The sequence below is a fragment of the Microcaecilia unicolor genome, chromosome 7 (genome assembly GCF_901765095.1).
Source record: "Microcaecilia unicolor chromosome 7, aMicUni1.1, whole genome shotgun sequence".
In the NCBI taxonomy this organism is placed as follows: Eukaryota; Metazoa; Chordata; class Amphibia; order Gymnophiona; family Siphonopidae; genus Microcaecilia; species Microcaecilia unicolor.
In genome coordinates this window covers 66792185-66804900 of record NC_044037.1, presented here as the reverse complement: position 1 = coordinate 66804900, position 12716 = coordinate 66792185, and the positions used below count along the sequence as shown (strand labels likewise).

At 40.9% G+C, this 12716-nt stretch overlaps 1 protein-coding gene across 1 annotated transcript; it reads left to right on the top strand.

The window, feature by feature from the left end:
• The first annotated feature begins 4250 nt into the window (after window positions 1-4250).
• Window positions 4251-12104, top strand: LOC115474711 (probable G-protein coupled receptor 34). The gene is made up of 2 exons (XM_030210335.1): window positions 4251-4309; window positions 10535-12104. The coding sequence occupies exon 2, from the start codon at window positions 10553-10555 to the stop codon at window positions 11570-11572; it is 1020 nt and encodes a 339-aa protein (XP_030066195.1). The 5' UTR covers window positions 4251-4309; window positions 10535-10552; the 3' UTR covers window positions 11573-12104.
• The last annotated feature ends 612 nt before the right edge of the window (window positions 12105-12716 follow it).

Sequence of the window (12716 nt, the reverse complement as noted above, 5' to 3'; positions counted from 1 at the left end):
AATTTTGAGAGTAGCTTTAGGTTCTCTTTAAATTTTATCTTCATGTTTTTATTAGAGCTGATATATTTGAACTTTGTAGTATTATAATTTAATTGTATTTAATTCTGTTTTGTAACCACATTAGACTCATATTTGGGGATATTCCCCTGGATTCTATGTAGTGCGACTTAAGTTGTGCATGCAAATACAGTTGTATTCTGTATTTGTGCATGCAACTTAATTAGTTAAGCCAATCGGCGCTGATAATTACCAAATAACAGGCAATTATTGAACTAATTGTCAAATAATTAGAATTTATGCATACAACTGACTAAGCATATTCTATAATGTGATGCACGTAAATTCTAAGTTGCATAGTTGAAAAGTGGGTGTGTCCATGGGCATGGAATGGGCAGGTCATGGGCATTTCTAAAATCTATGTGCATTGTTATAGAATATACTCGCTCCATGCATAATTTAGGCATTAGCAATTATACCAAGTAAAACGTCGTGTAAATGGCCATGATTAAATTTAGTTGCATTAACAGGTGCTCAGAGTATTTTATAAACCACGTGGAAATTTAGGCTTATTCTATAAAGTATGCCTAAATACATTTCCGGAGAGTTCCAGCGTGAGACATATGTGTTGTGCAGAGGCTAGCTAAGAATTCCAAACATCCAATAGAAGACTCCTGAGGAAGGCCTCTTGTGGCTGAAACACGACTTGTGTCGAGTCTTGGATGTTACAATAAAGCTACCATACATTGAACATCATCTACTGTTCAATCATTTGTCACCCTCACTGTGTTTGACTAATTTGCCTGTTTGCACATGTTACTCGTGCATTTTTTAAAAAAGATTTTGGGAAGGGGGCATGTCATGGGCGTGGAATAGGTGTAGAAGTGTTATTCAACTAGCGCATTTGCATTAATGCTTGCTAACTGGATAACACAGACTTAATATGGGAGCACTAAATGCCTCTTAAATAGGAGGTAGTAAGTGCTCCTGTGTTAATTTGGTGCATGCACCGTGCACTAATTAAAAATTAGTGTGAGACCTGCAAAAAACAAAAAAAACCCCTAAAAATCTGTCATATTGAATCTGGGCTTAACGCATGGGAAAGCCCCACATTAAAAAGTGTTAAGCCCAGATTCTAGCACAGTTTAGTAAAAAGACCCCTTGGCCTTCAGGCTCAGAGGGTCTTCCCCTCCCTGCTGTTCTCAGGTGTTCCATTATGTTCTGTGGAAAAATTGGCAACATTAGAAGAAATGCCTTCAAGTATGTCCCCTGCTAGAGACAGAGGGGCTGATGCAGAAAAAGCCTTATGGTAGAGCCATGGATTTACTGAAAAACTACCAATCCCAAAATAATGTATTTATTTATTTATTACATTAATAGCCCACATTTTCCCGCTGATTGCAGGCTCAAAGTGGCTTACATAAATCTGTAGTAAGGCTACAGTGCAATAAAGCAATTATACAAATTGAGAATAAGATAGGAAATAACAATTAAACAGCTATAGGCAAAAGATAATAACATGTAATTAGTGTCCTTGGGTCTTATTAATGGAAAAAGTAATTCAAATTAAGTTGAACCTGGGGAATAAGCCTTCTTAAACAATACTGATTTCAATAATTTTCTGAATTTTAGGTAGTTCTGGGTAGATTTTACTGATTTGGGTAAAGCATTCCACAGTTGAGTGCCTATGTATACAAAGTTGGAGGCCTAAATTGCCTTGTATTTAAGGCCATTACAATCTGGGTAGTGCAAGTTCAGGTATGATCGTGAGGTACTGGATCTGTTTCTGGGTGGTAAGTCAATTAACTCAAGCATATATTCAGGGACTTCACCAAAGATTATCCTGTGGATTAGTGTACATATTTTAAAGGCTACCCGTTCTTTAATGGGGAGCCAGTGCAGAATTTCTCGAACTGGTTTTGCAGATTCAAATTTGGGTTTTCCAAAAATCAGTCTTGCCGCAGTATTTTGAGCCATTTGTAATTTCTTGAGTAGTTGTTCTTTGCATCCTGCATATATAACGTTGCAGTAATCCATCTGATTTAAGAGCATAGATTGTATCAGATTGCGGAAGACGTCTTGAGGAAAAAATGGTTTTATTCGTTTGAGTCTCCAAATTGAATAAAACATTTTCTTTATTGTGTTGGTTACGTGAGTCTCCAGTGTTAGATGTCGGTCAATTGTAATCCCAAGTAATTTCAAACTATCTGAGATTGATAAAGAAAGGTTGGGAGTATTTAAAGTGGTAGGATTATATTTACATCATAAGTACATAAGTATTGCCACACTGGGACAGACCAAAGGTCCATCAAGCCCAGCATCCTGTTTCAAACAGTGGCCAATCCAGGTCACAAATACCTGGCAAGATCCCGAAAAAGTTCAATACATTTTATGCTGCTTATCCCAGAAATAGCAGTGGATTTTCCCCAAGTCAATTTAATAATGGTCTATGGACTTTTCCTTTAAGAAATGCAAAGTGATGCACTTAGGGAGTAGAAATCCAAGGGAGATGTATGTGTTAGGCGGGGAGAGTCTGATAGGCACGGACGGGGAGAGGGATCTTGGGGTGATAGTATCTGAGGACAAGAAGGCGACGAAACAGTGCGACAAGGCGGTGGCCGTAGCTAGAAGATTGCTAGGCTGTATAGAGAGAGGAGTGACCAGCAGAAGAAAGGAGGTTTTAATGCCCCTGTATAAGACGTTGGTGAGGCCCCACCTGGAGTATTGTGTTCAGTTTTGGAGGCCGCATCTTGCGAAGGATGTTAAAAAAATGGAAGCGGTGCAAAGAAAAGCTAAGAGGATGGTATGGGATTTATGTTCCAAGACGTATGAAGAGAGGCTTGCTGACCTGAACATGTACACCCTGGAGGAAAGGAGGAACAGGGGTGATATGATACAGACGTTCAAATATTTGAAAGGTATTAATCCGCAAACGAATCTTTTCCGGAGATGGGAAGGCGGTAGAATGAGAGGACATGAAATGAGATTGAAGGGGGGCAGACTCAGGAAAGATGTCAGGAAGTATTTTTTCACGGAGAGGGTGGTAGACGCTTGGAATGCCCTCCCGCGGGAGGTGGTGGAGATGAAAACGGTAACGGAGTTCAAACATGCGTGGGATATGCATAGAGGAATCCTGTGCAGAAGGAATGGATCCTCAGAAGCTTAGCTGAAATTGGGTGGCGGAGCAGGTGGGGGGAAGAGGGGGTGGTGGTTGGGAGGCGAGGATAGGGGAGGGCAGACTTATACGGTCTGTACCAGAGCCGGTGATGGGAGGTGGGACTGGTGGTTGGGAGGCAGGAAATACTGCTGAGCAGACTTATATGGTCTGTGCCCTGAAAAGGACAGGTACAAATTCAAGGTAAGGTATACACATGAGTTTGTCTTGGGCAGACTGGATGGACCATGCAGGTCTTTTTCTGCCGTCATCTACTATGTTACTATGTTTTCCTTTAGGAAGCCAACCAGACCTTTTTTAAACCCCACTAAGCTAACCACCTTTACCACATTCTCTGGCAACGAATTCCAGAGTTTAATTACACGTTGAGTGAAGAAAATGTTTCTGTGATTCATATTAAATGTACTACTTTGTAGCTTCATTTGACTATATTAGCACGCTATTTGTGCTAATCCTTAGTGTGCTCATTTCCCACGCTAGAGCCTGCTGAGCATTCTGTGCGGATGCTAGTCTAGCGCTAATACCTCTAGCATCTGCGTTTGCTTCTGAGCATCAGGGCCTCTGTGTCATTTCCTCCTCTGACTTAACAAACACCTCTTCTTTATCCAGATAAAAGGATGTGCAGTGTTTGAGCACACACTTACTGTGAGGGGAAACAATTTTCAGCCAGGAGAATGTAGCTGAGTAACTACTTAGGTACCTAGTTAATCCCTTTGATTATGAAACTGTGAGCTGAAACTGCTGAATGAGGCTGCTATATTGACATTCAACAGACCTTTTTGAGAATGAGCTTTGACACAATAAAGAGCAGATCAAAGGAGTGCTTTATTTTATGTCGTGAATTGAGTACAGTTGATTTTTCTCTCCCTTTCATTTCACTAGTCCCCTGGCTCTCCAGTATGGTGCCTGATGTGGCATACATGAATAATTTGGTTTCATATTGTTCGCTGCGCTTTAGCCACATCCTCTTGCTACGTTAGAGCTACAGATAAAGGAAGGAGGAACAAGAAATCAGAAAGAGAACCATCACCTACTGTGGTCTGGAAATTCCATGACATTCAGGGTTTTAAAAGTATGAGACAGCAGAAGAAAGAAAAATATCCTAAACAAAAATCTGAATGTACCTGAGCTCCTGAGGTATGTGATAGAAGGATTTAACTTGTCTTTTTCTTCATTTTTTTCTGTTTGCTGTTCAGTGCGATGTTCATAGGAACTTGGTGACTTTAACACTTCTCGTTTTCATTTCCCTTATACGCGGAGCTGCACCTAAGATATCTGTCCCGAACTGGAATAGAAACAATAGAAAGGCAAAAACATGACAGCGTGAGAGAGCCTCATATCTCTTATAAGTATTTCAGTTGCTTTATGTGCCTCTTCATTAACTATCCTTTTACAGTTCAAAAACTTTGAGATGCCATCTCTCCTATTCCTGCCTCAGTCTTTGACCCAGACTGATGTGGTTTGCTGATATATAGTGATTTTTTATTATTTCCAATCCAAAGGAAGTTGGAAAGAATTATACAAAAGGGGTCAAGAATGTCTGTCTGACTGGGAGCAAAATAACTTTCTAAAAATTTAACTGAATGGGATGAAACTGGCATGTGGGAAAAAAACATAGTAAAAAGACACATTCCGGCCAATATTAGTGCTATTTAACTGGCCAGGAATGGCCCCTAGACAGTTAAATAGCACTTAACTGGCTATCTGCGAATATTCAGCAGGGATATCCAGTTATTTCCTGTTGAATATTCATGATCAGTGTATAGCAGCTAACTGGCTATATTGTGAATATTCAGCACTTTGCTGTCTAAGTTAACAGCCACATCAGACTGTGTAAATAGCAGGCCTATTTTTGAATATTAACTTAGCTGGTTAAGTTTACAGCAGCCAACACCCCCCACCCCAAGATATTCCTTTTCATCCATATCAGTCCAGTCCAGACGAATTGTTTGTGCCCATCTACCAGTAGATGGAGACAGAGAAAAAATAGTTCCAAGTAAATTGCCTCCTAAGGGTATTGTGCAGCCTGGAATGTTCAGTATTTTTCTCTGTCTCTAAGCAGATGGTAGCAGATCGTGCAGCTCTTCTGTGGTGTTTGTCTGTCAGCTCCTGCCTCGGTTTGTCAGGGTGTCAGTTGAGCTGGAGGATGTTGCTTGATGGATTAGCTCAATTTGTGTTTCCAAGTACTGAACTTGGATGATACTCAGTGGACCCGGGTCCTTCATCCCCCAGCCTGGGTGACAACCATTGGTGCTGGGTCTTCCCCCATTTACATTCCGGCTGCTGTGTTGCTATACTCCTTTTCTGGGAAATGTTTATATGGAGCAAAGTGAGGAGAAGATTTATCATTTTCTTTGCCTTTGTCTATATGTGACACCTTCTGAAGCTATTACTGCTAGCAGGTTTGAGATTTCTATTCAACTCCTCTTCTGGTGAGGTGTTTGCTGAGGTAAATGCTGTTTTATTGCCTATTTTCAGGGTCTTTGATGGTCTGAGGCTTCTGTGCCTTTGGAGTTTGTTTTTCATTTAGCCAAGCTTCCAAGCTCCATCGAGCAGAAGAATTTGTTTTTGATTGGTTTTACATGGTGTTTTATTTCTCTTCCTGGATATTAGTTTCTTTCCTGACGGCATTTTTTAATTTTTAGTCTCCTACGCGGCAACCACCACACCTTTTTGGCAGGTTCCTGTCTTACAGATTAATTTCACGTTTTTTGTTCTCGACAATACATTTTTGTGTACCTTCGGTGAACAATGAGTTTAGGTTTCCGCCGGTCTCACAGCACTTATTTGGCTATATTCAGCTGTCTCCCGGAAGTTAAAAAAGAATAAGCAGGCAGATGGAGACAGACTTAATGTTCTCTTGTTGGCCTTTGCGTACTTTGCTGCATGGGAAGTTTTGTTTTTCCTGCACAGTTTAGCTTCATGTGGGTAATTTCCCACGCTAGAGCCTTCTGCTATGGCCGACATAGCTTCTGCATGTTGGCTGTCTTTCTTGCCATTCTTGGAATGTGCCTACAGTATCTTAACTCGGGAAGCACCCTGCTTGTGGAAGCTCTTGATGAGGTTCTGGATAAGGATGACAGCACCAGAGTCGGTGCCTGTATTTCCTTGATGACAACGTTTAAAGAGTGGCAATATAATTGCCTGCTATTTCCTTCTGGCATTCTTTTCCTGCGCATGGCCAACACTCTTTACTGCAGTTCTGGGACAGCAGCTTTGCTGCTGTCAGATACAGCATCCTGAGTTTTGCTGAGCGAGGTCACTCATCCTAGTTCTTTGCAGAGAAGCCATGTTGAACCTCCTTTCAGTCACTGGAGCAACATTTCCTGAGTTGCTTGGCAGCCCTCCCCAGTAAGCCACAAGGAAGCAGAGGCCTCTTATGCTGGGTCGTAGTAGCAGCAGCTTCCTATAGAGTGTGGTATCATATCTTCTTCAGAAATCTGGATAGCAACCATTTTATAGGGTCATGCCAATGGCAGGACTAGCTCACTTCTATGTTTCTGTTGGGTAGGCCATTCTATATCTTCTCCCTCTGGAATGTCAGGCATGGGTTTCTCTAGAATTCCATGGCTCAGCATCCCATTTATGGTTCTTATCTCAAACAGCTTCCTGGATGGTTTTTCAGTGCTACTTCTGTTTTCCTTGACAGCCATGTCTGTAGTTTCTCTTCTGTGTTGCTGTTAGCTATATTTTCTATGTCAGTTCTTCCCTGACTTCTCACCTCTTTCTTTTTCATCAGTAGAGTTCCCTGGTTACATACTGTGGTTGAATTCACGGAATTCCAGAGTATTGATGGCCCGTTAATGCTTTGATTAATTCTGAATCTTGTTCAGTTTACCTGTTGAACATACATTCAGTGGCTGTGCCTCCAGCTCTTTTGGACTATAGATGCATGTGGTTACTCAATGCCATCTTCATATAGAGAATTTAGAGACTCCTTCTATAAGTGTGATTGAGTTACAGCATCATTTTAGTTGTTCTTCTCTCTGGGCCTTGAGGTGGCCTCCACTTATGTCGTTTGCTAGTTTTCTGGTTTGCTGCCGATTCAAATTGTGTACTTTAGTGCACAAGATACTCTATGGCTTCACCCTGAACTACCTGGTAGTTTTGCTTATTATTAGGAAATCAGATCGATCATTCATGTTGTGAGATCAAGGTTTATTGCGGTTCCCCATGCCCAAAGAGATCAGAAACAAACTGATTCATGTAATGGGTTTGTTTATAGCTCAGCACAATGCTGAACTTGTTTCCCTTGGAACTGAGATTGATTTATAATTATCTGCATTTTCGTAAGTTGTTAAAAACACATTTATTTTGTTTATATCTACAGCCTAATGATTGAGGTATTTATTTGGCAGTATTAGAAATCTGTTTAGGATGATGTTATTTCCTAGGGTTGCCTAGTCTCTCTGTAATCCACACAGATCCAGTAATGATATGTAGCAGAATATAAATTTTATTGTATTTGTGTGAAATTTGTAGGGGTGGTTTCAGAGACATTTTGCCTAGTGAGGGTTTTAGATTCAGTAACTCAGGTGGGTTCCTGGGGTTAGTTTCACTAGGTGTCTTTAGTGAAGCACCTACAGCTGAGCTGGGGGGGGGGGGGGGGTGCTGGGTTCCCCGATGGCTCTGGAGCCAGCCCCCACAGCTTGGCATCTCTCATCTCCTGTATACCAGGACCTTTCAGTCATCCTGTTGGGGCTGCTACAATTGCTGGCTGCTGCATATCCCTTGATACTATATAAAGTGTCCCAAACATTACTTCTTCATTGGTTCTTGCAATATGCACCGTAACCAAGTATTTAACATTTTTTTTAAACAATGGGGACCATCAGATGTTATAGCAACTCACACCATAGGGAACTTTCTGTTCCTTTTTCATTTGTGAATGAAAAAATGGTTGTGGTGCCCATCTTCATCGGATCACCCTTCAAAAACTTTTTTTAAACTGTAAATATAGTAGTGTTTTTCTGTTTAGCAAAAGTACTTTCTGATACATTAAAATTGGTATCATAAACGTGCATAATAGCTCCACACTTATCTTAGAAAATGGCAGCAATTTCAATTCACAGGTGGTTCTCACAGTTATAAGCTATAGAACTTAGGCGCTAACCTTATAGAACAGTGCCTAAGTGTAGTTACATGTGTAACTGCAAATTAGGGACAGTTAGGGCCAATTAACTTCAATAATCACCGATTATTGGTTTTTAGTGTGAATTCACACTTAATTAGGCAGTTAAATTACACTTATAACTGGCAACATTCCATAACTTGTGTGTGCAACTGTGCACGCTAAATGCAAAAATTTGCATACAAGATTATAGAATGAGGGTGTTAGAGGCAATCTCTCTGACATGGTTTCTTAATGAAACATGATATCATGTTCAGGGGCTTAAACAGACAACAGATTTTGGGTGGGCGTAGGTAAGAAGTGGGTGGGCACCAAATGTTCTCCCCCCCCCCCCCCCCACCAGCACCAGCACCAAAAAAATTCTCAGCTGGCAGGAAAATGCTTCTTTCCACCTTGGCAGTCTGCAGCAGGCATGCACTGAAAACTGAACATGCGCAGGTGCCAGGATTGTAGAGAATAGAATTTTGTTACTATCAGAGGAAAGTCTTCAGCTGGCAGAGCTTGGGATCTCCACCAGCTACCGCTAAACATATGCTACTGTTGGGTGGGCCTGAGTTCTGCCCACCTGTGGCTACGTCAGTAATCATGTCTGAGTGTAATTGTTGAGAATTCGTCTGGTGCAATGAAATTATTAATGAAGAATTCTTCTTTTGGACATTTGAAGATCACTTTGTTGATGCAGCTAAGTCTTTTTGGTTTTGTGTTCTGAAGAAGTGGATTTTATATGCAATATTGAAAATAAGTCATATGTGAACAAATAAGGACTGATGATTATACATAAAGTCAATGAATTCTTCTTGTTTCAAAACATGACTAATTATATGATGGTCCACTAACTAATATGTTGCTATTACAATTATTTTTGGCTTCTTTTTGATATTTTGTAAGCTTTATAAAGTAGATACAGCATATGCATCTATGAGATTTCCCCGCCTAATTCTCCTATTATAAACTTACTCTCCTAGGGGCCCTTTTACTAAAGCTTAGCGCATGCTAACAGACATTAGAATGCACTATTTTACAACAATGGACCATGTGGCACTTATTGCATGCTAATGTCTGTTAGCATGCATTAAGCTTTAGTAAAAAGGCCCCTTAGTTACTATGACATATCAAACTAAGTAACATCAACAGGCTCTTTTTGGAAAGAGATGGACGTCCAAAAAGTGACATAAATCGGCATTTGGACGTCCATCTCATAGAAACATTCAAATCGGTATAATTGAAACCCGATTTTGGACGTCTTTCTCTGAAGTCCTTCGGAAGGACGTCCAAATCTCAAGGGGGCATATTGGAGGCATGTTTAAGGCAGGACTTAGGCGTTCCTAAGACTTGGACGTCTTTGAGCCATAATAAAACAAAGCAAAGATGTTCAGGACTAAAACTTAAATGCTTTCAGCTAGACCTGTTTTTATTACAAATAAGGCATGAAAAGGTGTCCAAAATGACCAGATGACCACTGGAGGGAATCAGGGATGACCTCCCCTTACTCCCCCAGTAGTCACTAACCCTCTCCCAACCCCAAACATTGTGCTGAAGAACATTACTTGTCAGCCTCAGATGTCATACTCAGGTCCATTATAGCACATGCAGGTCCCTGGAGTAATTTAGTAGTAGGTGCAGTGCACTTCAGACAGGTGGACCCAGGCCCATATCCCCTCTACCTGTTACACTTGTGGAGGAAACAGCGAGCCCCCCCAAACCCACCAGAAACCCACTGTACCCACATATAGGTGCTCCTCTTCACCTGTAAGGGCTATGGTAGTGGTGTACAGTTGGGTGTAGTGGGTTTTGGGGGGCTCAGCACACAAGGTAAGGGAGCTGTGTACCTGGGAGCATTTTATGAAGTCCACTGCAGTGCCCTCTAGGGTGCCCGATTGCTGTCCTGGCATGTCAGGGGGACCAGTCTACTAAAAATGCTGGCTCCTCCCATGTGAAAATGGTTTGAATTTGGATGTTTTAGACTTGGACATTTTTGTTTTCGAAAATGGCTGAAAATCAAAGACGTTCAAATCCAAGGACGTCCATGGTATTTTCGAACACAAAAGATGGATGTCCATCTTTTTAAAAAATGACCTTCTCCCCGCCTTGGAATTTGGACATTTTTATAAAATGTCCAAATTCACACTTAGACATTTCTTTCGAAAATGCCCCTCCAAGTCTTCTGTGTATAAATACATTACTATTCATATGACTTTTATATTTCATCTTTCTTAATTGTTTTATTACAGAACCTTAAAAACCAAACCATGGACTCATTGACCACCCTGCTACCTTTTTCAACAAATGAGTCTCTGAAGTTCATAGAAAACAAATCTACTCCACTTCCTTGTGAAATCCAAGATGGCTTCCTCTCTTTGACACTTCCCATAACGTATTCCTTCATATTTGGAATCAGCCTGCTAAGCAATACTTTGGCCTTCTGGGTGTTCTGGTATAACCCCCAGAGAAAGGTATCTATGACTGTATACATGAGGCATTTGGTTGTGTCTCATCTTCTGCTTTCTCTCTGCCTGCCATTCCGGATTGCCTACCAAAACTACCCTGGTCCCATGATCCTTTGTAAGATTGTTGGTGCATTCTTCTATATCAACATGTATGCTGGTATTATGTTTTTAAGCCTTATCAGCTTGGACCGGTATCTGAAGATCATCAAACCCTTACAGCAGTTCAAAATCCACAGTATCCAGTGGAGCACTGCAGCTTCTATAACAGTCTGGCTGACCATTTTTATCTCTATACTGTTTTTTATAATTTTAGATAGGGGACATGGTCCATGTAGTGGGAAGTGCTTCCATTTCAAGGAAAGAAGCTCATTGGGTGCAACATGTAACATGATTGTAGTGGTTGCATTTTATATCCTGTTGCTTCTATTCATATATTCCTATAGTAAAATATCTGCTAAACTATACAAATTCTCTTGGAGAAAATCTCAGCCACAAGTGAGAAGGAACAGCATGGCAGTCACAAAGACCCTCATCGTCCTTGTTGTCTTCATTTTATGCTTCATTCCTTATCATGTTGTTCGTGTGCCATATATCCTGGCTCAGAGGGATATCATCTCTAGCCTTCCATGGAAGCAAACTCTCCATACTGTCAATGAGCTAGTACTCTGCATCTCTGCCTTCAACAGCTGTCTAGACCCTCTAATTTACTTCTTTTTGTCCAACAGCTTCAGGAAAGCTGTATGCTATATTATTCAAGGAAAGTTTAAGAATATCTATCAGGGGACATTACCCAACAACAGCAAACCTCCTACAGAATGCTAATATTATGTTCGGTTTCCTATCCAGTAGAGACATGGACAAATAGCCTTGACTCACAATCTGAGTGATGATGACTTACTAAATACTACATCAGAATCAAAACAACTGACAAAAAAATGTTAGCTCTTTGGAACTTTCTGTATCAAAAACATCCTCTGCTGGAGCAATGGTGCCATGTGAGCCTTCATTCACAATGACCCTTCCTCCCCACAACTTTTCACCATCATCATCTCCCATTGAGCTCAGCCATTGCAGTGACAGTCAGAAACTGGTTTGCATGCACCTTGGGCTTGGTCACTACGTGATGTTCTTTCCTCATGATTGGGATATCCTTATTGACTGGATCTTGTGAGTTTAGAGAAACATTGGGAGGGGTGCATAATAGACAGATGACATTTGCGACTAGATAACTAATGCACCTGGGTTTCCCACAAGATGTTGTGATACTTAATAGGCCTGTTCACTGATGGTAGAACATTTTCCAAATGACAGAAGGGTGCTGAGCTTATGTTGCACTTGGACTATGAGAATGCTGGTGTAATAATTATTTTTTTCTTTTACAATAGGGTTTTTTTTCACACAATAGTTTTAGAGATGCCAAGGGTGGCGTATCCTAAAGCTGGAGACTTTCTACTGCTATGCTAGAGATTTAAGGCCAATAAGTGAGGTTTCTCTTGTAGGCCAAGCCATGTTTGAAACCAGCTCTAGCATATGTACATCCCAAAAACTGACATATTCTAATCAATAAATTGAAAATAAAATTACTTTTTCTGCCTTTGTTGTCTGGTATCTGCTTTATTCTCTCTCCTCTTAATTCTTTTGCCAGGGTCTCCTTGTCCATTTAGCATTTCTTTTTTCTCTATGTCCATCATTCATCCTCTTTCTAAAACCCTATCCCTCTGTTTAGTATCTCTGTGTCCCTTCCCCTATCCTCCTGCTATGTTGAACTTCTCCCTTCTATGTATCCTTATTTTTGCCCTGTTCATCATCTGTCCTCTGTGTCCATGTCCCCTCCTCCCTACCCATGTCCAGCATTGCTTTCTGTGTCCTTATCCCTCTCCAGGTCCAGCTTCACCTCTCATTATTCTCTTCTTACCCCCTCCCCACCTTTGTGACCAGCATCTCTCCATCTCTCTTCCATCTTGAC